Genomic DNA, 26,406 nt, shown 5'->3' with positions numbered 1-26,406 from the left:
TCACTGAGCCAGCATGAGCAAAAGCCTGAAACCAAAGCAGCTGTTAATTGTCAACACCTTTGCTTTTCTTGTCAAAATGTCTAACATGAAAAACAGCTATTAACAAGGGGTCAATGTATTCATCAGATTTTAGTGCTGTAAAATGTACTGTTGTGTTCTGTAGGACTTGCAGTTGTTCTGTATTTGCTTTTGTTTTCTGGAGCTCTCTTGCTCACTCACTTTTGATTTCACACACTCATTAGACACAACACACCATAAATGAATACCTATGCATGTCGTAATTTTATTTACAAATGGTAAGACCATACACCATAAAAATATATAAAAACACCATAAAAATATATCTCACTTTCACATATATACATTTAGATGTATTTATATGAACTATGTAGACAAGAAAAATCTCAAGTACAGATGTGGTGACTATCATAGTGGCTAACCTTGAGATCTTTGATACAAGGCAGGACCTCTGAACACAACAAAGGACAAACTTCACACAGATTTGGTTCTAAAGCTCCACAGAAGCCTATTACATCAGAGGTGGTTTTGTTTCATCTGGACATCTTTATCAATTCCTATTTGGAATCAGTTGGGTTTTTTCCTGAACACCCATTAGGTAGATCTTACAATTATTTGAGCCACAGTTAAGAAAAAAATCTGAGATTTCAAGAATACACACAAAAGTCTGAATTTTATGAGAATGCACCCTAATTTCTAGAAAAATAATTCTAGAAAATTAGGAAAGAAAATGTGTAATTTCTAGAAAAGATATAACAATAGCAAAAATGAATAATACAATAATAAAAAAGAAAGAATCCAATCCTTTTTTGGAAAGAACTGTAATAATATTTGGGAATAAAAGGCATGATGTTAGAACAAAAGCCTATCTTGTTTATTTTTTAAAAATCTTTCTTAAATTCAACTATTTATTCTTTAGATTGCAGATTTAAGTTTTATTTATTTTTTCATCATAAAGGCCGGTTACATTGTACCCAAGGTATAAGTGCATCTTGTTTGTTGCTGTCATGTTCGAATATGTATGGTTATACATGGTCTTGCACTGTATTTTTATGTCCTGACTGTACTTTTATGTTAGCATGTATGGACTATCTGTATGCAGCTGTGTCCAGCACATCTTGCCTGAGACTAATTTCCTTTGGGACAATAAAGTTTATCTTATCTTATCTTATATTGTGAAAATAAAACGCATATTACAAAAATATAAGTTGTCATTTCTATTAAAGGTCTTAATATGATAAGATAAGAGAGATGCTAAAAAGGTGTAAACAATAATAATAAGGTTCATTAATTAAAGCTATAACTTCAGCTCATATGTATCCCTCATTTGACAAGTAAATCTAAGTAGATATTCAAATAAGAATCTCATAACATTATGATATTATCATTGAAATGTTTTAGCTTTTTTTCTTGTAAAATTATAACTTTATTCTAACAATATTACATTTTTCTCAATAATATTGAAGACATTTTCTAGAAATCTCAAATTTTTTATTTTCTAAAAGAAGCCCTAATATTGTGTCATAAGATCTGGCTCAGACTGAGGTGTGGGGTGCATTTAGGGTCATTTGATCTGATGACCCCTCACACAGTCGTGATTTTAACACTGTGAGTGAGAGCAGGAGGAGTAGAGGTAAAGTAAGATGAAGCAGTCGATCAGAAGGATGGTGTAGAAACATCTCTGCGTGCGCAAACTCCGACCTCTCTGGAAGCGAGTCAGTAACACAGCCAACAGCAGAAAGAAGGTGGCAGTGTTCAGGAGGAGAAAGAGTCTTATGTAGGAGGAGGTGCTGGAGAGACCTTCGCTTCCTGCCGTGGCCACCATGTGAACCTCCTTGAATTTACGGCCCTTGACAAAGGCCCCCTTTCTGTTTCTGCGGCCATCTGTATAATCCATAAAGGCCCTGGAGTCTCCCTCTCCCTCCTCCGGGCTGTCCTCATATGTACGCTTTGAAGTCCTCTGTCTCACCTTTTTCTCATTTACCTCAATCTGTGCAAAAATGTCAGGTAGACTCTCAAGCTTCTCCCCAAAGTTCAATTTCTTCCCCCCTTTACCCCTGCCCTGTTTCTTAGACATTGAAAACATCTTCTCGATGACCTCCTCTGTCTTCTTCTTGTCCGAGAACTGGAGGAGGCGCTCCGCAGTCTTACGGAAGCTGGCGGTGTTGAGAACCCGTCCTAGGATGTGCCTCTCCATTTGCTGGAAGACGGGCTTGACGTGCTGGAGGTTGTCCTCCACCACGTTGACGTATTCCTCCACTTCCTCAGGCGAGCTGTCCTCTGCAGCTGCTGCCTTCTCGAATACAATCTTCTTGTGGTCCAGCAGCACCATGGCATACAGAGGTTTGCTGGTCACCTCTGAAGTCAGCAGGTAGATAGTGTAGGTGTGCTCCTTGGTGGCCAGGTAAATATCCACTCTCTGGTCGTCGCCACGCAGGCTGAAGCTCTGTACATCCACACCTGGCCCAAAGAAAATGTAGGCCACCCTGGTGTGAGGGTACCTTAATGGCATTGTGACGTTCACATAGTTAGAGCCATTGTAGGCGTACCCTCGAGGGTAGTTCCAGTAACCTACCACTCCTTTGTTACTGTAACCTGTGTCATCCATCCAGAACATCTTATACATATCCTCACCGTGTGATACAAACGCTCCATGGACACCATCTACTTTTGTACCCTGGAATGGAAGCTCCGTGTTGTGAAAGAAGGCACTCATGACCCTGGTGGGGCTGTCTGGGTCCAGGTGGAAGTGGTCCACCAGGAGCAGGAGCTGTGGCTGAAGAAGGAGAAGGTTCCTTTGGAAGTTTCTGATCTTCAACTCTGGATTATAAGCGGAATGTCCCTCACCACGGATGAAGACCATTCCCTGTCTCTCCAAAGCAGCTTCTACTTTACCCTGGGCGTCAGCTGCCAGCCCCATCTTGTACTTTAACCACTTGGAATCGCAGGCTTCTGTAACCTGTCCAGCCCACGGCTTAAAGCAGCTCCCTGAGACTGCAGAGCTAAACAATACTGCATTGTTCAACAAGGTGTACTTGGGTCCATACAGTGCCTCTGTGATGAATGGGACACCATTGGGTGCAAAAGTGAAAGTGTTCTGATCAGGGTGCTCATGACCAGCGTTAAAGTTCCTCCACCCTTTGATCCACTCTTTGTATTTGTTCATGTGAACGATGTCGAATATGGCACGTCCCCCCAGCTTCCCTGACTTAAAGGAGAGAAAGGTGCGGTTGGTGTCTGCGGGTAAAGCACTGCCGTACGTCACCACACCCCAGTCCTCAAAGTGGTGGAGCTGGGATGTTCCAAAATCTGATGGAGGCTTGGGAAGTAGTCCTGGGTCATACCTGCAGAATACCATGACAGGACAGATATCAGACGAATAAAATACCAATATGGACATTAATAAAACTAAAACTAAAAACTAAAACTGATGGAAATTCTTATGAGTTTAAAGGTTTTTTCAATCTGCCTCATTGACATGTACCATACTTATGTGAATCTCTATGCTTTCCCATAATGCCTTTTTGGCAGCCCTAAGAGCTGTGACATTTTCAAGAAAATGTTCATATCAATATTGCATATTGATATCAATACCACTCTCATGTCTGTCAGCTAAAAATACAGAAAAAGTAGCTCAATTTGAGATGTATACAAAAATGCTTTAGCAATAGATAAAGTATTTATTTGGGTTTATTCCCCTTTTAATAACAGCTCTAAGGTCATATATTTCCTAATTTATGAAATACATTTTCAAAACGACTGGATCCTTCTGCCCCCCTTTTCCAAAAACTCAAGATAATGACAGATTCAGATCAATATATACCAAATATGCTTTTTTTATATTTAAGTATATGCATAGTCCAAATTCCATTCCTAAACCGTTCAGTGAATATTTCCATGTCAACTCACAATTACATAGGTACAATACAATACAATTGACTAGACAAAGATTTCACCTTCCTCACTATCGTACTAGCCTTCTCCTTAAAATACAGAGGAACAATACTCTGGAATGATCAATTAAATAGTTCAATACAGTTTTCCTCTCTGAACAGTAGTTCAGTAGCAGCAGTTTGGTGGCTGCTTTGATTGCTCAGGTCACTAAGTAGCACACACTCATACACAGGCACACATGCACAAACAAACACACACACACACACACACACACACACACACACACACACACACATGCACGCACGCACACACACACACACACACACACACATTTCTACACTTGTTTTATTTTACTTTTAATATTATTATAATTTTGCTTTTTTCTATTTCATAGTTACTTTTTTTAAATTTAAACTTGTGAATTTTAATATAGGCAGAGGCCTGTATAAGCCCTTTTGGGTTTCTTGCAGCTGCCTTGCACCTTCCTTTTGTTGTTATTTCTTTATCCTTATTTTTTTGTCTTACTGTGCAAAATAAAAAACTTCAAAACTTCAGCTCACCAGATGAACTCTGTGTGGAGAGTACACCATCTCTGGCCTTTTCCAGCCTGCCCTGGCCCCTCCATCACCCTGTTTTGATGAATCAGATCTGCCAGCCAGTTTCCACTGCCATTACGTAACACATAACGGTCCAAGAAGACCAGCTGGCTCTCTGGCCCGTAGAACCAGTTGTAGTTGGAATCTGCGATGGCCACAGTCCGCTGAAATCCTGATAAGCAAAAAAACACAGAGAAGACACTTCAGAGGTGGCTGTTCATAAAGGTGTCATGCAGATATCATAAATAATGGGCAAATATGACAAATAAAATGATGTTTTGAGTGATGTTCAAGTTTGTGGTACCAACAATACATGAAAATATCACTTCAAACTACATGGATTCTATGCTAATTCCACGCTGTCACACAGGGCTAATACAAAATATTCGGCCTGTGGTCACTTCCCAGCATGAACCCCAGCTCAGTCCCAAACCAAGCGCAAATTGCTCACACTGTTTTGTTGTCTGTAATTATGTAAGGAAAACCTTGCACTCTGGTGTTGAGAGAGTTCTTAGAAACTACAGTGTGTAATCACAATCTATCATTCAAAAATAATTGTCCTTTTGGTTGTTACATTTTAACTGAAAATGTCATGCCTCTTTACTACTTAAAAGTAAAAGAGAATCTACTTTCACTTAAACTGACACTTGACCGGACAGTAATTTCTTTTGGCACTTATTACTTTTATCACTTACAGCTGGTGTTTCAGTTCTTTATGATACTTAAATTTCATAGGATTACTATATTATTCAGCTGAAACTACAAATCTATTCTGGCCTCACACTTCAACTGGCTCTTTGATCAATGATTTGGGTTTTTTTGTTAGCATTTTTATTTGACAGTTTACAGTAAACAGGCAGATAGAAAATTAACTGTACTGACCTACCAACCCTCTTCAAAACTGCTTTTAATGTGTGACTGCTTTAGGTTGTTTTGTGTTATATTTCTATGTTCTTGTTGTTGCTCCCATTGCATTAATGTGTGACTGTGTTTTTAAAATTTAAAATGTGTGACTGTTTTTAAATTGTGTTAATAATAATAATAATAATTATTATTATTATTATTATAAAATGGAGGGGAGAGAGGGCTGTAACCACTTGGCTACCAAGGTGTTCTTTTTGACTGACATTGTAACCCTTTTCAGTAATGCTTACACTTAAGACTCCAGCCTCTTTCAGCACATACAGGCTGTTGTTGTGGTTCCAGATCCAACAGTCTCCAGGCTGATGTAATTAGAGGTGCTTTATGAGTGCAGAAATGCTTCTCAGCCACAATATAGAAACTGTTGGCAGGGGGCTGTGAAATGTCCGGGCCTCGGTTAGGGGCCCCTCCTCCTCCTGCTGCCCTCCCCCTGACCTTCAGACAAAACTTCCAGGACAAAACTTCCTGCAGGTCTCAGTTCAGCTTTGAAATGCATCCAGGAAGGTAATAACTACATGCATGCATACCCCATATCAGCTTAGAGGAGAGCTACTCTCCAATGTGGCAGCCTAACATTATTTTCACAACCAACTTTTCGAGTTTTGACCAGGCGTCAACCTCCGGGTCTGAGCAGGGAGGCAAACCAGGAAGTGCATTAAGCTGCATTCTACCAAAAAATTCCAGCAGGGGGTGCTAAGTGTGGCTGCAAAAACATTTCTGTCCATTAATTTCAATGCAAAATGAGAAAACTTCTCACTCGATTTATTCCCTCATTATATTTTTTTTGGACAACGCTTTGGTCTCAATCGCTAGTAAAAATATTCTTCAAGACAATTTGATGTTATAGTTCAAATAATGGCCCCATTTAGAAGAAAATAGAAGATAAAGAATCGTATGATTTGGGGCGTGGCTACCTTTGATTGACAGGTGGCTAACAAGGCGAGCTGTCAACATACATTTTGTTTTTTGCTAGCCAAATCTAACATCCCAGTTAATGCTCCAGTTAATGCTAACATGGATTAGCAGCGGCTTCTCTCAGTCAGGTTGAGGTGTAGAGAGGCGTGTAGTCGTCAGATCCCTCTCGCTCCTCCACAGTCCAAATATGGTCTGCTCCTCGTATCAGAAACAAGATGGCGATGCAAGATGGCGGCGAGTGTAAGGCTGAGCTCGATGCTTCCAATGGGCAGTTCACAAACCAATGGGTGAGGTCTCGGTCACTACGTCCATTATGTATACAGTCTATGATTTTGACCTGCTCTTAAAAAAGTAAATAACAATGCAGGCCATGGCAGATCAATTGATAGTTACCTGGCAAGATAGTCCTGTACAGGAAGGCAAAGTGTTTAAGGAGCCAAGGGTGGTCGAAGTGGCTGATGGAAAAGTGGCGCTGCACCAGGAACATGTACTGGAACAGAGAGCGGGTGGTGTATGTCCCGTAGGCCACGCCTTCATACAGAGAACCATCCGTCACATCCTGCAAAAGGACTATGGACTTCTCCATGATGGACAGAACCTGCTTGGTCCACAGGTAGGCCTCCTGGAGGTAGCCTGGAACACAGGAAATGGAGATGGCTTCACAGATTAAATGCATTCTCATGTCTCTCAGTATTTAAAAGGATTAGATTAGATTAAATGTTATTGTCCCCAAGGGACAGCACTGCACATACAGATAGCAAATAACATAGACAATCAACAAAAAACATCATAAAATAACATGACAGGTAAACATTACATTCAGAGCACCCTGTTACCTAGAGCAGCTATGGCTATAGGGATCAGGCTTCTGCCAAGACGAGCCCTTTTGCACCTTAATGTTCTGAACCAACGCATTATGCTTTAGCGAACTACACCACGGTCGCATGACTTCAACATCCCTACTGTTATGGTTCAGATGGTCTCAGAAAAGATAAGCGGGGTTCTGACAAGGTAGTGAATCTGTACTTTTTTTTCTCAACATTGTATTTTGACTTTATTCTCGTCATTTCAAATTATTTCTCAAAGTGCATAATTCACTTTCCCCCCCTCCTCTTGTTATTATTTCCCCTACCTGACCTGAATTCTCCTCCGTAAATTTCAATGCCACATGTAAATAAAACTGCAGAGGGCAGTGTAGGTGTTGATATCACATCAAATTTGTTACAGCTAAATCTATTTTTACATCATTTGGCACAGACAGACCTTTGGTAACTTAAATGCTGAAAATGATTAGACACAGATGGTATGATTTTTGGAGGATGTTGAAAATCCTTTCAGGAGCTGTTGGATCATTGTCCGTCCATCCGTTATCCTTAAGCGCTTACCCAAACCAGGATCGCAGGGGGCTGGAGCCAATCCCAGCCGACATTGGGCGAGAGGCGGGGAACAACCTGGACAGGTCGCCAGACTATCACAGGGCTGACACCACAGACAACCATTCACACCCACAGACAATTTAGAGTCATCAATCAAACCTAAGCTGCATGTTTTTGGACTGTGGGACAAAGCCATAATGACACAGGGAGAACATGCAAACTCCACAAGAAGAAGAGCCACAGGCAGAATATCTTAAATATAAAATATCTATAATATATAACACAAAACTCTTAAAGTCACACCAATAAAACTATTAAATGCTACATTATATCACAAAATGGAATCCACTGAAAACAGAATCTCAGTTGTATGACTTAACTTAGCAAACTTCTGAAACTGTGACAAATCAGACGTAATAATTATTGGTCCTAAATCCCTCACCAAATCCACTGACAACTTCAACATCACCACTGATGATTCCACTCTGTCCCTCTCCCTCCACATCCACAACCTCAGAGTCATTTTTGACAGCAACCTCTCCTCGAGCACCACATAACCCAAATCACCAGAACTGTTTCCGCCCGTCACTCTCCTTCCCTGCCGTAGAAACATTGAACCACGCCTTTGTAACCTCCAGTCTGGACTACTGCAACAGCATCTTGTATGGCACACCATCCAAACTACTCTACAAACTCCAGTACATTCAGAACTCTTACGCCACTTGCCTACTCACCCGCTATCCCTCCTGTAACCACAGAACCCCTGTCCTCCAGAACCTCCACTGACTTCCTGTTCCACAACACATCCACTTAAAAATCCTCCTCCTCACCCACAAAGCCCTCCATCACCAGGCCCCCTCCTACCTCACTGACCTCCTCCATCACCACACCCTTTCTACAGCCTCTGTTCGAAACCTACAACCTCTTCGAACTGCTTTTAATGTGTGACCAATGTTGTTGATTTTGACTGTTGTTTGTCTTTATTAGGGTCAGAGCATCGACTATGTCCGCAAGGAACCTATTGGAATTGTAGGAATTATTATTAGACATACCAGGGGAGACATACCAGTAAAGTCTCAAGGATGGTGAAAAGTGGATGATTCACACACCTTTAATCCTGTAGAAGATCTATTTCAATTGCCACAGTTTCAAGATGGGCACCCAAGGTTATTGTCAACAATTCAGTATGTGACCAAATGTGTCCCCCTGTGTTTCTAAGTTATGGTGTTCACTTATGGACAGAAAAGTGACAGTGAAAGTCACAGTGAAGTTGACCTTTGACTTGTTGGCTATAAAATGTCATCACTTCATCATTTTATTCTATTAGGGATTTGTGTTAACTTGTGATATTTTGAATTATGGCCAAACAAGTGTTTTGTGAGGCCACAGTGATTTTGACCTTTGACCATCAAATTTGAATGAATTCATCCTTGAGTCCAAATGAAAGTTTCTGCCAAATTTAAATAAATTCACTCTAGGCTCCCTGGGTGAAGTAGTGTGCTGCCCACTGCTCCAAGCATGGTGTGTTTCCACTGGTGTGTAAAAAGGATGGGTTAAATGCAGAGGTTGAATCTTAAGACAGAACACTCTATGGTTTCTGTTTCTGCTTGTTAAATCATTAACTCTGTTCAAGACAGATAAATATCCCTGCTGGTGAGGTGAATTCAATTTTCCGCACAAGGGGGAACTACATTGTTTCTATATGGATACACTTAATCTGATTAAGAGAGACAATGTATCGTTAAAAAGGACTTCTTCAAAAGTGCCCTGGCCTGAGATCAGAAAAACTGCAGTCAAGTATTATACAACATAACTGACCAATAATAGACCTCTACTGTTTTGTACAAAATCAGAGAACAGTAATCCTCTTTGCAAGCAGGGGCGATGAAAGGCCTTTACTTTCTGAGAAACTGCACTAAAAAATGACTAGTATTTTATAGTATGAGTGTGGGTTTATGTCACTAATGGAATTAATGAACAGCATTACAGCCAACAACTCCAACAAGTATGTTACCTAAAGAAACCTTTCACACACATTTAGCTGCGGCTATGGAAAACATGACACCCCAACGACACACTACACCATGTATACTCTCACCACACACACACACACACACACACACACACACACACACACACACACACACACAGGATCACATACATAGACTTTACTATGAGAACAAGCGACCGCATAAACACACCAGCCACAGTTCATTGAGGAATCCCGGGGCCATCGGTGGTAACTGGCCAGGACCTGCCTAGCCAGCAAAGTCCGCCCACTGAGCTGTCCCCAACAGTGTTTGGTTTGGTTTTGGGGACCACAGGCCTGCACAGACCAGGTATTTACCATCAAACAGGAACTCTTGGCACGCACAAAGACCATGTTTACACAAAAAGAGCTTCACTAGCACTCACACAGTTCTTGGCTACTCTTCACTCTCAAAAGTAAATAATATATTAAATTCTTGTGAAAATTCTTGTGAAAGCTTTCTGGGGAAAATAAACACAATTTGTCAGTGCTCTGGACTACCATCTTGAGTAATAGTGAGTTAAAGATATTGTTTGTGCTTCTGTTTTTTGGCTAGCATTGGAAAACAGCAGCGTATGTGAAGCTTCTCTGAAACTGTAATGTTAGCTAGTGGAGCTATAAGCTACTCTACACGTTTAGCTATAGCTTCCTTACATTAACATCTGTCATTCTGATACCTAGCCACATTAAGAACTTCAGTTTAACACTTTTCTTCCAAATCTCTGTTTTGTCTGGCTTTTTTCAGATTACTAAATGTTTGGCTTCACCAGCGGTCGCTAACTTTGCTTTATGTTTGTTCTGGGTCAGGTAGTTTGAAGTGTGCTTATTTGACTTGTTATATTTAAAACTCTTGCTAAGCACAGCTAGAAATGGCACATAAGAATGAATAAACCAATGAGATTAAAGGGGTTAAAAAGCTAAACCAAGCTGATGGGAGCTACATATGTGTAGAGCAGAGATTTCCTGCAATAAACCCTGTGCCACACAGGCAGTGATGTATTTAGATTTTAGATTAGTAAAAATAAAAAAGTGAAGTAAAACAAAATAAAAAAACAGAAGTGAAACTGGCTAGTTAGCAAGAATACTAACCGTCACCATGACTGAACAAAGAAGATGACGTACCTTTTAGCCTAATGCTAATGCCATCAACACAAAATCCATCACACTGTGCTGAACATACAGTTAAACCACAGTTATTACTGAAATACCAAAGAACTCAACAGAAAAGGAGAGATAAAAATAATCATCATGTAAATCAACACCAAAAGGAAAACATACCAGATAAACTACATCACATGCACATGTTGTATAGCTGCCGTCAGCTCCAATTTCCTCCGTTTTCCCACAGTCATCAACATCCAGATCCCTTGCTCAACACACATTATGTCCACTCTAATGTGAACGTCAAGGGATTTGTTATTTCCAACAATGCTGTTTGACTAACCCTCTGCTCCATCAGATCGTCACACATGGTTGACGGGGTGCAATTGCAAGAAACTTGTATATAACTGAGCAGGGAGCTTGTCACTTGTTTTGTTTTTTAAATATTTTTAATATATGGGGCAGGAAGAAGTCCGTAATAAAATACAATGTTTTCTACAGTATAACAGCTCAGTTGTGGGGGAGGTGCATTCATGTGAGGTGGTACATGTGGCTAGTATCGCTTTACATTAAAAGAAGTGAAAAAGGAAAGGAGAAGAGCCAGGAGTTTGGGGGAAGCACCGTTGAAGCTAAAAGCTACTCCTCATTGGAAAGAGTTAAGCTACAGCACACTGCACTTCTGTTTAAAGCAGCAGCAAAGTTCTAGCTGTACGTCTCTCCTTCTGACTTTATGTAGCCACACAATCTGTGTGTATCAACTGTGGATAAACTGTGCACACTTCTGACCAAAAAGAGCATTCAGCCTCAAGGCACCAACTAGCTCCTGTATCTAGAATGTGCTGCTACTGCTTTATGTGCTTATTAAGCCAAATTCTGTCAGCGCTTCCTAAGAACGAAACTAACAGACAGCATGCAAATTTATAATTATAGTGAGTTGTTCCTTGTATGAGAATGTTATTTAGGGCACAAAGTAATGGAAAAATACCTTGTCCAAAAATGTTAGCCGTGGGCTTAAAGCTGTGTCAGATAACCAGTGAGAGTAAGACAGACTTTCTGCTAATTTACTTTGTGCTTATTGGAAACTTATTCACAGCCTTTTTGGCAGAACAATACTGGGACGTACAGTCATTCCTGTGCACAGGCAATGAATGACACATATACAATAATGGAATGCAGTCAGGCGTCTGCACAGTGTTGGAGGAGACTACTAAATGAAGCAGTTACATTGTTTATCATTGCAAATACATCATATGCTAGCAATCTTTTAAGAAGCTATTTTCTCACCACTGCTCAGTATGAAACTGTCATCCCCACACGAGATCTGTAGTAAAGCACACTTTAAACAGGAAACCTGTCATAAACAGAGCACCCAAATAGTGGTTGAGCCCAAACCCAGGTAACACATACAGGCAGAGCTGGAGCAGACTCAGTTTTTCCTGGGTTTGACACAAGAAATGAAGCAAAAAGAGGACAGGCTATAACTCTCCTGAGTGTTCACAGAGCTTTGCGTCTGTTGTTGCCCTCTACAAAAAGCCTCAAATAAAACCAGTGTGACCACAGTGCTGCCATACAAAGTCTAACTGTAACTACACAAAAGGTAAAACTGAGAAAAACTGCTTTAAAGTTTTTTAATGTTTTTTAACTGGCCAGCCAAACAGGTTATAGGTAGATAAGTGATATGACATTTATTCCTACATGTATTGATGGTGTAATCTTTATGCTCAAAGATCATGATGATTTATTTGACCTTTGACCCCAAAACATAGTTACTGCATTGCTGAAAAGGTTTCTTATAGTAATACAAAACCAGTGCAGTAACAACAATGTTGTCCTCTTTTTCAGCTTTTATATTTTGTGTTTAACAACTCTATTCAAAGATTTGTGTATTTTAGACTTAATATTATAAAGTTTGAGTTGGATTTTGTGATTTTTATATAATTATTTCTCTGAAATAAACCAAATTTAAATCTAAAGCTTTGTCACAAGATAAAACAGACATCAAGGGGTTCATTTTTAGTTATAACAACAGTCAATTTTGACTAAAAATGTAGTTACTGCAGTTAGGTTTTGTAGGGCAGTGTGGTTCTCTGTTAGCCAGCTGTCATTTAGTTCACATCAGGACTGTATCTTTTGTATCAGAAATCAAATCCCTGTAAGCAAAGCAAGCTGCACTGCAGGCATTTACCTTCTGATGGCCTTTCTCTGCTGCTACTCAAAATATTGAGGGCAGGATATTGAGGCAAGAAGAGACATTAAACTGTGAATATTTATGTCATGTCACAGATGTTGGAGAGAATCAGGACCAAACCTTAATGCACAAAGTGGCAGAGTTACGGAAGGAAACTAAGGAAAGAGCAACTCTGGCAGATAAAATCACAGTGTCTGCACTGAAATGCCAGTCAAAGCTTCTCTTAAGGATTCATGAACTACAACCTTTGGGACTGTTTAAAACACTATGTTAAATGATAAACTTTTTTAAATATGCACTCTGAATTCTGAATTTGATGCACTTTTTTATATTTTACACAGCATCCCAACTTTTTGAAATCGGTGTATATACACATGTATGTACGTGAATATATACTTTTAGTCGGAAAAACTGAGCAAACTCTATCTATTGATAAACTTAATGAAAAAAATGTACAGTTCATGTACTTTTACTATGGAACTATGGGATTATGTTTGTTGATATTTTTACATATCTACAAAACTGAAGCAAACATTTTAACATGCATGGGTAAAGGACTGAAACTTTTTTCAAATCTGTAGTCAAACTAACATTTTAGGCCTCTTAACTGTGAAGATTTGCTTTTTTGACAAATTATGGGTTGATGATGATGGAAAATATTGGCACATTATTCAATAATTAAAATGATTGTTAGTTGCAGCCCTACTAACCTTAACTGACTCTATAACTCTATAACTCAGCCACAGTGAGCAAATATGACTTCACATTCACTGAACAATGAGTCTGCCAAAGCATTTATCTTGGAGGAATAGCACATGTGAATGAGTCAGTCTAATTCACTCAGCAGTCATCTCTCTTTCTTTACCTGCAATTAACTTTAACACATACTAATCCAGTCAGATTATCCAAATAAGATGTTTTTTTTCCTAAAATGAAATGTACTGTTCTAAAAGAAAAGTTGTATTGCTCTACACAGTCCACAGCAGACTAGGATACTATGTTTCATTTTGTCATGATTATACTTGTGTGTTTCACTAGTAAAAGATACAAAAAGATTTAAACGTGTCATTATAATTCACAGTAACTGAAATTGTGGAAATATTGGAGACACACACATTTTTTAGGATTGTCCAGGAATACAAGGATTTTGTGACAATATTAAAAAGGAAATAGACATTATCTTGTAAGTAGATTTTGTTCCAGAACCTGTGTTATTTTTGTTGGAAGCCATACCTAAAGACCTTTATAATGCAGATCAGGGATATATACAGAGGGTTTTATTACTAGTAGCAAAGAAAATGATCACGGTGAGCTGGAGAGATGTAAAACCGCCTTCTACTGTATAGGTCAATGGGTCCAGAGACTGAAAAATGTCTACATGATGGAGCGAATGACTGCAAGTCTGCAGCTAACTATGGACACTTTTACGCGAAGATGGACCTGCATTTCAAAATACCTGGGTGTTTGATGGATGGGATGTTGTGATAGAATACAGTTGAAAAGAGATACCGATTTGAATTCCTATTTGAAAATTTTGCTTAGCCACCATTGATAGATATCGTTTACTCTGCCTGTTGTTGTTACTAGTATTAATACTTTTACTTTTACCTGGGAACTATTTTATTTCATAATTACCTATTCCTTAATTTAATATACTTCTTGTACCTTTTTATGTATTAATTTTATATACTTTATACTTTATTTTTCATTTCCTGTTATATCTTATTTTCACTCCTTTATTTATTTATTTATTTAATTATTATTTATTTGTGTGTATGTATGTGTATATATCATTATTTTTATTTATTTTCCCTTATTTTCCCGATTTATTTATTTATCTATTCTCCTCTTATATTTTATGTGTCGATGTTTATTATGATGTCCCTTATTACAAGTCCTATGTCGGGAAATGTTTAAAAAGGCTTATGTTTGTAAAATGATTAAAATGCTAAAATAAAAAGTTTTTAAAAAAAATTCACAGTAACTGCCTTCAATGGCTTGACATCAAGCATTTCTGTTTTAGCGAGAAGATCAGCTAGAAACCATCAAAGGAAGGTAAACAGTATTAACTTGTGTAATATAAAGGCCCATACAAAACTGAAATCCTGGCAAAAACACAAACACACCACAAAGACATAAATCCCTATAAACTCACCTTGAGTCATGTAAACCAGGCTTCCTGTGAGCAGAGCCACACAGTTGGTGGGCTGGTGGTTGTGCAGGTACTGAAAGCCCCAGCCGCGGACGTAGGACTTCTCGTACATCAGGCGCGTCGCGTTGCCAATCACCTGGAGGAAACGTTCCTGCTGATCCTTGTTCAAGTACTCATAAAGAAAGTCATAAGCAGTGGCGAACCCGACCAAAGAGTGTGCCAATGGAACTTCATCCCAGGGGGCATCTTTAACCAACCTGCAATACAAACACCAACACAAGGCTCAAAGTTAGGCATCAAGCATGTGTGAATCATGTGGAAATTCAACATTTAATGGTAATCAGGTTTGAAATTTTCACTCCTGTCCTGAACAAGAAGCCTGTGTCTTTGCAAAGCCTTTTAATTATCCTTACCGCAGCTGTAAAACATCTTTTCACTTTGAAAGCAAAAAATTAAGTAGCATTTTATACCATTGCCACCCAATAAAGAGACATTAAAAGTGGAGTGTGTGCAAATTCTTTCCTGGTTAACAGGCGCTAGGATCTAAGAATGCTGACTTCTGTGAGTTTCAGGAGAGCAAAGTGTTGATGCTGTAAAAGAGTTACAGCTGCTCTGTATTATTCTGTTCACTTTAGTTTAAGAGAAAGGAACTTCAAGGGTGGTGATGAAACCAAGGGAGACAACACAAGTTGAAATCTAACAGAGATCTAACACAGCTGTTGACTGCTGCTAGAGTTTTTTGTCACGTTTTTTGTCACGTCTGTTTACTTCAAGAGCAAATAAAAATTTCAGCGGAGCAAAATATTAATTTGAGATTCACTCTGTCCAGCTGTTATAATGTCATTTCTAAATGTATTCTGTATCAGACATTGGCCCTCATTTATCAAACGAGCGTAGAAACGAGGACAGATTTGTGCGTACATTTCGTCTTATGAGTTCATGTGTGATTTATCAAACATTCGTATCTTGCCAATCACAACGTTAGAATGATCGGCTGTTGATAAATGTGGCGGCTCGAAACAAGCCTCATTTAAATGTCGTGCTCTATATACTCGATTCAGATGGCTCGCCTCAAGGGTTTACGACTTCGAAGGACGCAATACGGCCAAAAAGAGGATCCCCCCCCCCCCCTAAAGTCACCTTTGTGCAAAGTGCACTGTTACAAATAACAACAGGAGCGAAATACACATTCTACAGAAATACGCAGCTTTTTGGTTGCAGCCAGGCGGTAAACAATGTTTTAAAGTAAGTTCCCAAAAGAAGAGGAATTTCTCAGAGGCAGAAAATGAAACGCTGACGTCAAACAGGTGCAACACAACAAACTGGTTTTGTTTGGCAACATAAAAAGTGAAAAAGAAGGAAATCAGTGCTGCTGTCAGCAGAGTAGCAGACCATTCAACACCCGGTAAAGTTGGAATATTACATTTATACATCGTGATATATAATGCCGAATAGCCTATATAATATGCAAAAATTATAATTATTGTGATGAGAGATATTATTTTTTACATTTAGTAGAATTCTGTCCCAGTCAGAGGAGCGTGTGGCAGTGCTGATTGGAAATGTTTCTATCAGGGCACCACCGCTGGTAAAGAAGACGCCGACGCTGTCCGAGCCGGATAACGGTAAACAGCAGAAGACAACAACATTTAATAGCCTCGTCTAGTATTCTGGTTAAAGAATTTCACGTTGCAGGGTGTATTTATTTTAAATGATGTTTTAATGATAAATGATGTAGCCTAAACATGCTTTGGTTTGTCACCACTAAAAAACAAAACACCACAGATGAGATCTGATCGTACCCTCCGCTCACGTCCAAATTGATAAATGCCGAGCCTTGTGTAGAAATGATCGTATGCCCACTTTATGCTCACTTTCTGTTGTACACTCGTTTGACAAAATCACTTCCTGTATGGTAATGCAAATGTCTATCAAATGGATTACTTCTTTGTGCTGCATTTTGTCCAGATATATTTGTCCATGCAAAAAGAGAAAGAAGGATGTCATAAAATAGAGACAAAGTCACAGTTGGATTGTATATTGAATAATGTAATTATGCCAAGGCAGACAAAAACTCACTTTTGTATGTTTGCAAAGGCTGTGTGAAGCAAAAAGAAAATGAAGCAGGCACCAGTATGCCACAAAGTAGAAGTTCCTCATCGGAACATGGTTCCTGGAGTTGTCGGACACATAATTGAAGGTCATGAATACCACAGCTGACTGATTCCTGGAGCCACTCTGCACAAGCCTTCTGAGGTTCAGTGACCATAATAAAAGTGTAGCCAAGAAGAAAACTCAGAGTGTGTTGTTAAGATGTGAAAACACATGCTCAGTGGCTTCTCATTTCTGCACTGTGGCACACATGCATTAATACCACACCGCCTAAACCTCCATGTTTTTTTTACGACTGGAATTATCAAAAAGTTCATAGAGCACTGGTTATTGAAGATTAGGGATGGGCGTTTGGAAGAAACCTGCCAACTCGAGCATCTGTAACGTCAATGATCAATTAATTGATTAATCACTGCGTTTTTATAAAAACTATGTATAAAAACATGCATACATGGGCGGAAAAAAAAAAAGATATACATACAGTACTGTGTAAAAGCCTGTTTTGATAATGGATGCTTTTATTTTACGGTACGGTGTTGCCCTCAGGCAACATACCCATTTTTGGCCTGTCAAATTTCTACAATGGATGTTTTTGAGTGATGAAATACTTAAAAAAAGAGGGAAGAGTATAGGGAACCGATAGCAATGCTTTTATTTGTCACATGACCCCAGGAGGCCATACTGAAACTCTAGTTTGCAGACTTTTCCAAAGGAAACAGCTTTGCCATTTTGCGCCACAAAAAATCACTCAAAACGTCATTTCCTGGCCCTTTTCTATCTGGGAAAAACATATTCCTACCGATGAGCAAACCTTAATTTTTGATAGTTTCATACACTTAGACTGTTCAAGACATTCATTTCAATGGGTTGTTGGTTCAATGGTACAATGTTGCCCTACAGGCAAAATTCAAACAAGAAACCAGTAAAAAAAGTTCCTTTTATAATGTTTTTAAATTTAAAATGTTATGTATTGCACCCGGTTGAAGCTACTGAATCTTTTACACATGTTTATTAAATAAATTATGTTGAAATTAATTTTAAAAACTTTCTTTTTCACTTGTGCACCGTTATGGTACAATGTTGCCCATGGATAATAAACCCCAAAAACTAAAAAAAAAAAAAAAAAGTTATAACATTTCTTCAGATAATGCTTATTTAGTCTATTTTGAGACAAAAAAAACTCTTAAGATTTTTTTCCTAACTGGTATCATAATGCGTACCATATAGGGTTAATTTGCACATAGCTGTACATGGTATTTGCATATATTTGTACATAAAATCAAATTTGAATATGAACTGAAAGAAAGGTGATTGATGCCAGAAACAGGACGCAAAGCCACATTTTCTGAGACCTTCATTCCTTTAGCCTTTGAAATAAAAGCTGTGGAGTAGTGAAAGGCTGTCATCCACTTCTCAGCCACTTTGCACTTCCAGGCAGAACTATTGTTCATTGAATTGAATCTAATTGTTAGGGAAATAAAGAAGGCCTGCTGACGGCTGGTGCCTGCATGACGTGCTCTGGAAAGCCTGAGGATTGTCCAAATGTGGGCTGACTGGATGGATTCAGCTCACTTGTTGGTTGTACTTCTCACCTATGAATGATTTTTTGCTACTGGTTCCTATAGAATTTCTTTTTTTTGTATATATCTGGGCTATGATCTTGAGGTTAAGTGGTAGAGACAGCCATAATTATTATTTATTACATTATTATCTCATATGTTTTAAATACATTTATTATTATACAACTTATTTTTTTAACAAATATTGATTTATTTTTGTAAAAACAACACACCAGAATTTTTAATGTTCAGTGTTGTGCAGGGGAACACATTTAGTGTGGCAATTTCCTCTGAGACCAAACCATTAACTTTATTGCTTGCTCCTACTTCAACTAGCTGATCTTAGGGGAACAGTGAGTATGATTTTCCTTAAAAAAAAAATAAAAAAAGTGTATGGAATTTAGACCCAGTAGAAGTGTGTGGTGTTGTCTGTATCTGCCTCTATTTTATTTTTTTTTCTTGCCTTTAGCTGTGTTTGGGATGGTTGTGGACATGGCCTGGCTAACACTATAATCGCTGTAGTCTGAGTGAGAGGTTTGATTAAATTCTCCCCTTTGGATACAAATAATATTTCTATACTAGCTAGCTGTTGAGCCAGCTAGGAACCGCCGACTTTGGATGTTGAGTTTACAAAACTCCAAAATAAAATATCCTACTCAGGTCTGATGTATTGTCTCGATCATCTTGTCTGTGTGGCAAGTTCAGTTTGAGAGTGTAGAACTTAACTTGATCGCCAAACTTATTAGTCAGAGCTGCCACATAGCCAGAAACAATAGTGGATGAATAACAACAACAACAACAACAACAACAACCATAGAAAGGCTGGCTATGGCTGTTTTCAACATATTCAGTGCGTTTACATGCACAGTTTAATGGAGCTATGCTTAAAAATCAGTTTTGGCATCTAATCAGACTTCTGTCCTTGTCCCAGTTTACATGCAACTGTGAAAATCGAATAACTGATGGGAACGTATTATCCTCCATAACAATAGGTGGCGATATGCTTCGTTTCAGCGGGTTAATAAAGCCCCCTTTCTGGTTGACCTACTACGTCATAATAAACAAGTGGAGAAAGGTGGGAAACCGGCATTTTCGAACAACAAAAACAACAAGATAGATGGTGATTTTGAGGGGCAGACACGAACGCCGGATGCTGTTAGAGGGCTTCAACGGGAGCCTGTCTTCGGTTTGACACTTTGTGCCGTCGCTACTGATGGGCTACTGCAACCGGTTAATGTGACCGGTTAATGTGACCGGTTAATGTGACCGGCCAGTGCGACCGGCTTTCTTGGATGTTTTTTTTCGGGGTCATGCGCCAGCGCCGAGGGTGGAACACATGCATTGTCTTGTCATACATGCCGGTGAAAAATCCTATTCCAATCACATTATCTGGGTTTCTCATTGGAGTTGGAGAACTCCGACATTAATCGGACTAGCACGTTTACATGCACTTCAGTTGTTTAGTTATAGTGAGATTAAGGCAATAATTAAGTTTTTTCAAGTGTCATGTAAACATACTGATTGTGTTGGATTTATCATTATGTATTTATTTTACAAAAAAAAGCTTGATCACAAAGCTTTTAGAATGGGATACGATCACACCGAAGCACTTGTTGGAAACAGCACAACAGCTAACTTCTGGAAAACAAAGTAAGTCTTGCATGCAGCAATCAGATTATCACAGTAATCATACAGTTATTCAATATTCCATCATGGCAATACTATAAACCAGTGGCTCACAGGTAAACAAAGAGCCCTCAAACTTTTTTATATTTCATCTTTCCTTTTTTTTGTTTTAAATGATCATTTCATCCTATTTTATTTTACCCTAGCTAAATCTTATCCCAGCCCATCCAAAAAGTGCAGACATTTTAAGAAGGGTACCTGTGGGAATCCTTTTGACAATTAGAGCAGAGTGGACTAAATCCTTGTCTGGTCACCTGGAGCCGGAGCTTCAGTCTCAGCTCAGGCCCCTGCAGTGGGCTATTCAGCTCACATCTGAACATTTCATTTCCTTTCATGTTTGGCAAACAGCTGCTAAACATATTTCCTGGAGCACTGACTTATCGGACCACAATGCCTCTTTAGCAGAACCCTGCCCACAGAGGAAAATGAGAAGACTCCAGAGAAGGGGCGGACTAGAAAGCCTCTGAGGGGGAGGATTTAGCATTATTAGCCAGTTGAGGCACACAGATATCAGGTACCATCTCTAAACTCTGAACAGATTCCTGTTTGTCTCTGTAAATAGAAGAAATAAATGCACATGTCTAGTGTAGAATAAAACCAACATTTCAAAAAAAGTTGGGACGCTGTGTGAAACGTTAATAAAAACAGAATACATTAAAAAAAATCAATTTATCAGTTTCAACATAAATATATTGTCATTGTCCAGTCATTTAAATATAGGCAAAAAAGGATTCTGGGGCCAGATTCACAAAACATTCTTAAGAAAAAAATGCTTCTTAAGTGCCACTTTTTTGTTAACTCTGCTCTAAGACAAAATTTAAGATTTGGTATTCATGAAGAAATTCTTAACTTTTCTTTAGTTTTTTTCTTAACTTTCTTCTTAAGTTTTTTCCTAAGATAGAACTTGAGAACAAATGAGATTCTTGAAAACAAAGTTCTTAGATTTCTTCTCATATTTCTTCACAACTGTAAGAGAAGCCCCCAGCAGTCTTAAAACAGCTACAGTGAAAAGTAAGTAAGTCTTGATATGGATTCACTTGAACAAATTTGTATGACATTTCTGCCCTAGACAATGTGTTAACAAATTTTGTTAATTAAAGTTAGTCAGAGTAGTTTTTTGTGTGAATGTATCACACACACATATAATTGAAATGTCCTCTCAGTCTGTGACATGTAGGCCTATTCCTAGATTACACTACAGTGTACTCTTAATAAATCACGGAGGCAGTTGTTGTATTTGATACTACTTAATTAACCACTATGAACATGCTCCTGTTTTATTGCCGTTGTAGACAAAAAATTCCAACTTTAAGGGGAATATGGGTTGTATTTCACAATTAACAGACTGTTGAACATGGACTCAAATCAAGTCAAAGTCAAATTTAAGAAATTAAATAATAAAAAGACAGAAAATCTACCAACTAGGCTGCGCCGCCATCCTCTCCATGTAGTCCTTGGCCAGGTCGAGGGCCCCGGCCCTGTGTGGGTACAGCACGCAGAACATGGACAGCACACCCAGGTTGTTCCCGTACACCTCGTTCCAGCGAGCGGCAAATGCTGCAGGACTCCAGGGGGGCAGGTACATCTCAGGATGCTCCAGCATGGTTTCGCCCGCCTCGCGGATCCTGCTCGCCATAACCCCGTGAGTCCCTGCGGCTGCATACTGCAGCTGCTCCACATCCCCCTGATTGAAGTATAGCATGGGATGACCATTGTAGTTGCCTCCCATGAAGGGGATTCCTCCGCTGGGGTCCACTTCCGCCGCTGCTGCCAACAGCGGAGCGAGCAAGGGCCACAACAGACTTATGAAGAAGACTGTGGGGGCCCCGCGGGTGTGGGTTCTCATCGTCTCATCAGAGAGGGGACTGTGGCATTGCCGAAGGAGCTCAGCTGAGAAGGAACAGTGGGGGGAAGAGAAGGATTTAAGAAAGCCAGCCCATATTCTGCACAGCCTTTTCTTACAAAAGCCCTGCATTCCTTGAATAATTAGATACAGCTGTAGTCCTGATGATGCAGGCTTTCCATAGAAATGTACACCATCACTGAGAGGCACAGTTAAGAATTAATCACAATACTGGAGTCACTGTCGTTAAAACTTTACAAATATTTTCCATTTATTCCAATCTAATTGCTTTATAGTTCCCCAGAACACAATGATACCCTACTGCCATACAATCTTCATTTATTATATCCACGCAACAGCCAAATGTGGAGGTCATATTACACCTCTGCACACTGTGTTTCCTAAAATTCACTTCCCAGGATTTATTTCTGAGTTGGCTTTGTCAGACAAGTCTAGCCATGCTCACCCAGATGGCCAGAGGAGCAGCCTGGAGGTCATAAATGGCCCAACACTACACTCGCTTCACTCTGGCCCACTGAAACCACTTCCAAATTGAACCGCTATGCTTTACAGAGAGACCAGAGTTGAACCACGGTCTCTGCTATCAACAGGAGAGTAAATTCCATGACCTTAGTGGAGCTCTTTGTGAAGGCCTGCTGGAAAACCCTTTGCTATGATTTCAACAGCGTCTAGACTTGTAATGCAGTGAGCTGTCCGGGGTCTGCCTGTATTTTGTGTTGTGTTTGATAAACAAGAAAAGCCTGAGACCTCACGGCTTGGGCTGGGTGATATATCGATATAAAAGATATATTTTTTAATGTGATATGGAATTAGACCATATTGCATATAGTTCAAATTCTTACTAGGGTTTGTCATATTTAGTTTTTTTGTAATGTTCGTTATTCTTTTCTTATAAATATATTTATTTCAGAAAAAGATTGGCCTATTTTGTTTCATAGGATATTTTTATTTAAGATATTTTTTATTTAAATGAGCTCTGATTTTTTTTTTAAAAGTTACTCCTGTTGTCATACAGTATTTATGTTCACTTAAATAAACTTAAATTAACTACTTGTGACTTGTCATATTTGACTTTGACTGAAAATTTCCTCTCTTTGCGATAAAAATATCGGGATATATATCGTGTATTGATATTCAGCCTAAATATATCGGGATATGACTTTTGGTCCATATCGCCCAGCTCTACTCATGGCCCTATATGACATTATTATACTGTCGCACCACTTTACCAGATTCAATGCAGCCAATGCTGTAGCTGGTTATAGAAATATTTCATATTTTATTTATTCACACAAACATAATATTATGTTGAAACAACAGTCATTTATTATGTATGTTCCAGATTTAACTCTTTTAGTTACATTGTAAATGAAATGTCTTTGGGTTTCAGACTGTTGTTTCAAAGAAACAAGACCTTTGGACATTGGCTATTGTGATGGTGTTTTCCATATTTTCTTTCAGTTATTGGTTACTTAATTAAAAAAAAAAAAAACAGAATCAGCCATAAAATACCTGTCATGCTTCTAATTGTAACATAAACTTGTCCACTGTAGGTGTAAGAATTTGTGTCCTTTCTTCACAAGAGCTTGTGAAGAAAACAAACACATAGAAATAATATACACACACAAATATAAAAATAAATAAACACATTTGTAAATATCTTATATAATATATCTTATTAACATTTACAAATTTTGAACAGGCATGTGTGAATCCAGTGTTTATTGTAACACTGAGGGACAATTTTCCAGTCCGCTAATTAATAAATGTATAGTTTTTTCCTCTGCCTCTGATTGGTTAGTAATCATTGCCTTTGTTGATTTGGTTGTCTAGGTTCAGGCATGATTGGTTAAGGTTAAGGTAAGAACATCAGGGTATGCCAATCAGAGGCAGAGTAAGGCAGGTAATGCCTTCGCCACCCTAGGGGAAAAAATTGTGTCCAAATGACCAAGTTTTATCTCTTGGCCATTTTCAGCTAGCATGTACTAGTACAGCATGCTGTTTAAAGTGAGAGCATGCAGTGTTTCTATGAGCCATCCTCTATTTTTTTCATTTATTCCTCAGGTGGGTAAACGCGTCAAAGTATTTCATATCTTATTAATAGTGCACTCTTAGTAAAATAGCTGTAATGTTAGTGCAGAAGTACAGCAGACTTAGAGTTAGTTTAGATAACATTGTTTCAGTTGGGGTACATTTACTGTTGTTAGGTTAAAATCCATGATTGCTGGTTGGTGATAGACCAGAATTAATTCCCAACCAGTCTGTGAAGACATAACTGTGTCATCTATTTTACGTAGCATTAGCATTAGGGCTGGGCGATATGTCAATATAAAAAATACATTGATATATTTTTAAATCTGATATGGAATTAGACCATATTGCATGTATCAGTATATAGTTCGATCAGTTTTTTCTTTCTGTCTATATAAATCATGCCCTTACTAGGGTTTGTTGTATTTAGTTATTTTGTAATGTTCATAATTCTTTTCTCATATAAATATAATTATTTAAGAAAAAGATTGGCCTATTTTATTTCATAGGCTATTTTTTTATTTAAATATGCAAATTATGGAGCTTAATTATGGAGATTTAAAAAAAAAGGTTCTCCTGTTGTTATACAGTATTTATGTTCACTTAAATAAACTGTTCCAATAAAACTATTTGACATGTCATGTCTGGCTTTGATTTCAACTGAACATTTGCTCTCACAATAAAAATATCGGGATAAGTATCGTATATCGATATTCAGCCTAAATATATTGGGATATGACTTTTGGTCCATATCGCCCAGCCCTACATAGCATTGCATCTATTGTTATAATTCAGTCTATTTGTTGTTTTCAACATAACTGTAGGCTATAATCAGTTGGCAGTTAACTACTCTAGTTCTATATAGTCACTGAAAGCCAGCCACCTCATCCATTTTAGCTTTCACAAAGATTTTGAAAGAAAAAAAATCAAAAAAAGGGATGAGTTGTCTGGCACAAGTCCTCCGCCTGAACGATGCTCACAACATCCTGTTGCCTTCCGTACAGAAATGTCGAGGCCTACCCTGCCGGAAAACCCACACTGACCAATCTGACAGCTGGTTGACCAGCTATGTTGTAATATTTGTACTACTAGTCAAGATCCTAACCAGCTGCTATTCCCTATTGGTGAGAACAGCACCTCCTAAAGCTTGAAGGAACTGTACTTTGGTTTACAGTTGTTCATAAAGAAAGTGCTGCAATTCTCAAAATTTTCATTCAGACTGCCAGAAAGTTGGTCTCAAAACCCCCTGTGCATTCAATGCACATGCACAAGCTTAGAACTGAATTCCACAAATGCCTTTTTTAGAGTTGTAAATGTTAGGTAGATATTTGTAAATTAATTTAATAGCCTAAAGGCCTATTTATAATTTCATTGTGTAGGCTATGTGTGTAATTGCAGATCTGTTTTATATTTGCTACATGTTTTTGTGAGTTTACAAACCTTTGTTTTGTAGCTATATAATATAACCAACAGAAACTGTTCTGCTTCAAGACATACAAAAAGCATCTCCCACCACAGAGTGATGTTTCCTGTCAAAGCCACTCTATGCTTAGCCTACTTTTTCAAACACGACTTTTCGACAACAAGTCTTTCAGTTTTTAACTCAAATAAAAAAAGTGTCTCTAACGTCTGCTGGTATTCTAGTTTTAGAAATGCCTCTCCAACACGCAATGAATTGAAATGTCCAGTTGTGTATCAGTTATCGATGGTATTGATACATTAAATACGGGGGGGGGGAATCGCCTTGTTCGTGTCGACCACGAAGAACTTGGAAGAAGTGAAGAAAAAAACGGTTTACGTTACCTGTCAGACGCGGTGCTCATAAATCCCTTCTCCCGTCGTTACAACACTCATTCCTTCTCTTCGCGGCAGTGGTGCAAGAAAGATTATTAATATGGTCGAAGAGTTTGATTTAGGGACGAAAAAAAGTTAGAGAGGGGAGGGAAAGAATGTGTGAGTGCGGA

General features: G+C 38.7%; 1 protein-coding gene across 1 annotated transcript; it reads right to left on the bottom strand.

Annotated features, from left to right (window-relative positions):
- Nucleotides 1–287: 287 nt before the first annotated feature.
- Nucleotides 288–26,406, bottom strand: dse (dermatan sulfate epimerase). The gene is made up of 6 exons (XM_059355681.1): nucleotides 26,246–26,406; nucleotides 21,966–22,437; nucleotides 15,194–15,447; nucleotides 6,738–6,977; nucleotides 4,473–4,680; nucleotides 288–3,362 (listed from the first exon to the last, which is right to left on the bottom strand). The coding sequence occupies exons 2-6, from the start codon at nucleotides 22,391–22,393 to the stop codon at nucleotides 1,619–1,621; spliced, it is 2,874 nt and encodes a 957-aa protein (XP_059211664.1). The 5' UTR covers nucleotides 22,394–22,437; nucleotides 26,246–26,406; the 3' UTR covers nucleotides 288–1,618.

Source organism: Centropristis striata, chromosome 18, assembly GCF_030273125.1.
Source record: "Centropristis striata isolate RG_2023a ecotype Rhode Island chromosome 18, C.striata_1.0, whole genome shotgun sequence".
Taxonomy (NCBI): domain Eukaryota; kingdom Metazoa; phylum Chordata; class Actinopteri; order Perciformes; family Serranidae; genus Centropristis; species Centropristis striata.
The sequence above is the reverse complement of the archived record's forward strand: the minus strand, read 5'-3'. Positions and strand labels throughout refer to the sequence as shown.

Excerpts from the sequence above, each read along its gene's own strand:
- dse (XM_059355681.1), bottom strand. The coding sequence starts at position 22,393 with ATGAGAACCCACACCCGCGGGGCCCCCACAGTCTTCTTCATAAGTCTG. Across the intron at positions 6,978-15,193 it reads CCTGGTTTACATGACTCAAG|GCTACCTCCAGGAGGCCTAC; the intron begins GTGAGTTTATAG and ends CCTGTGTTCCAG. Across the intron at positions 4,681-6,737 it reads GTACAGGACTATCTTGCCAG|GATTTCAGCGGACTGTGGCC; the intron begins GTAACTATCAAT and ends TTTGCTTATCAG.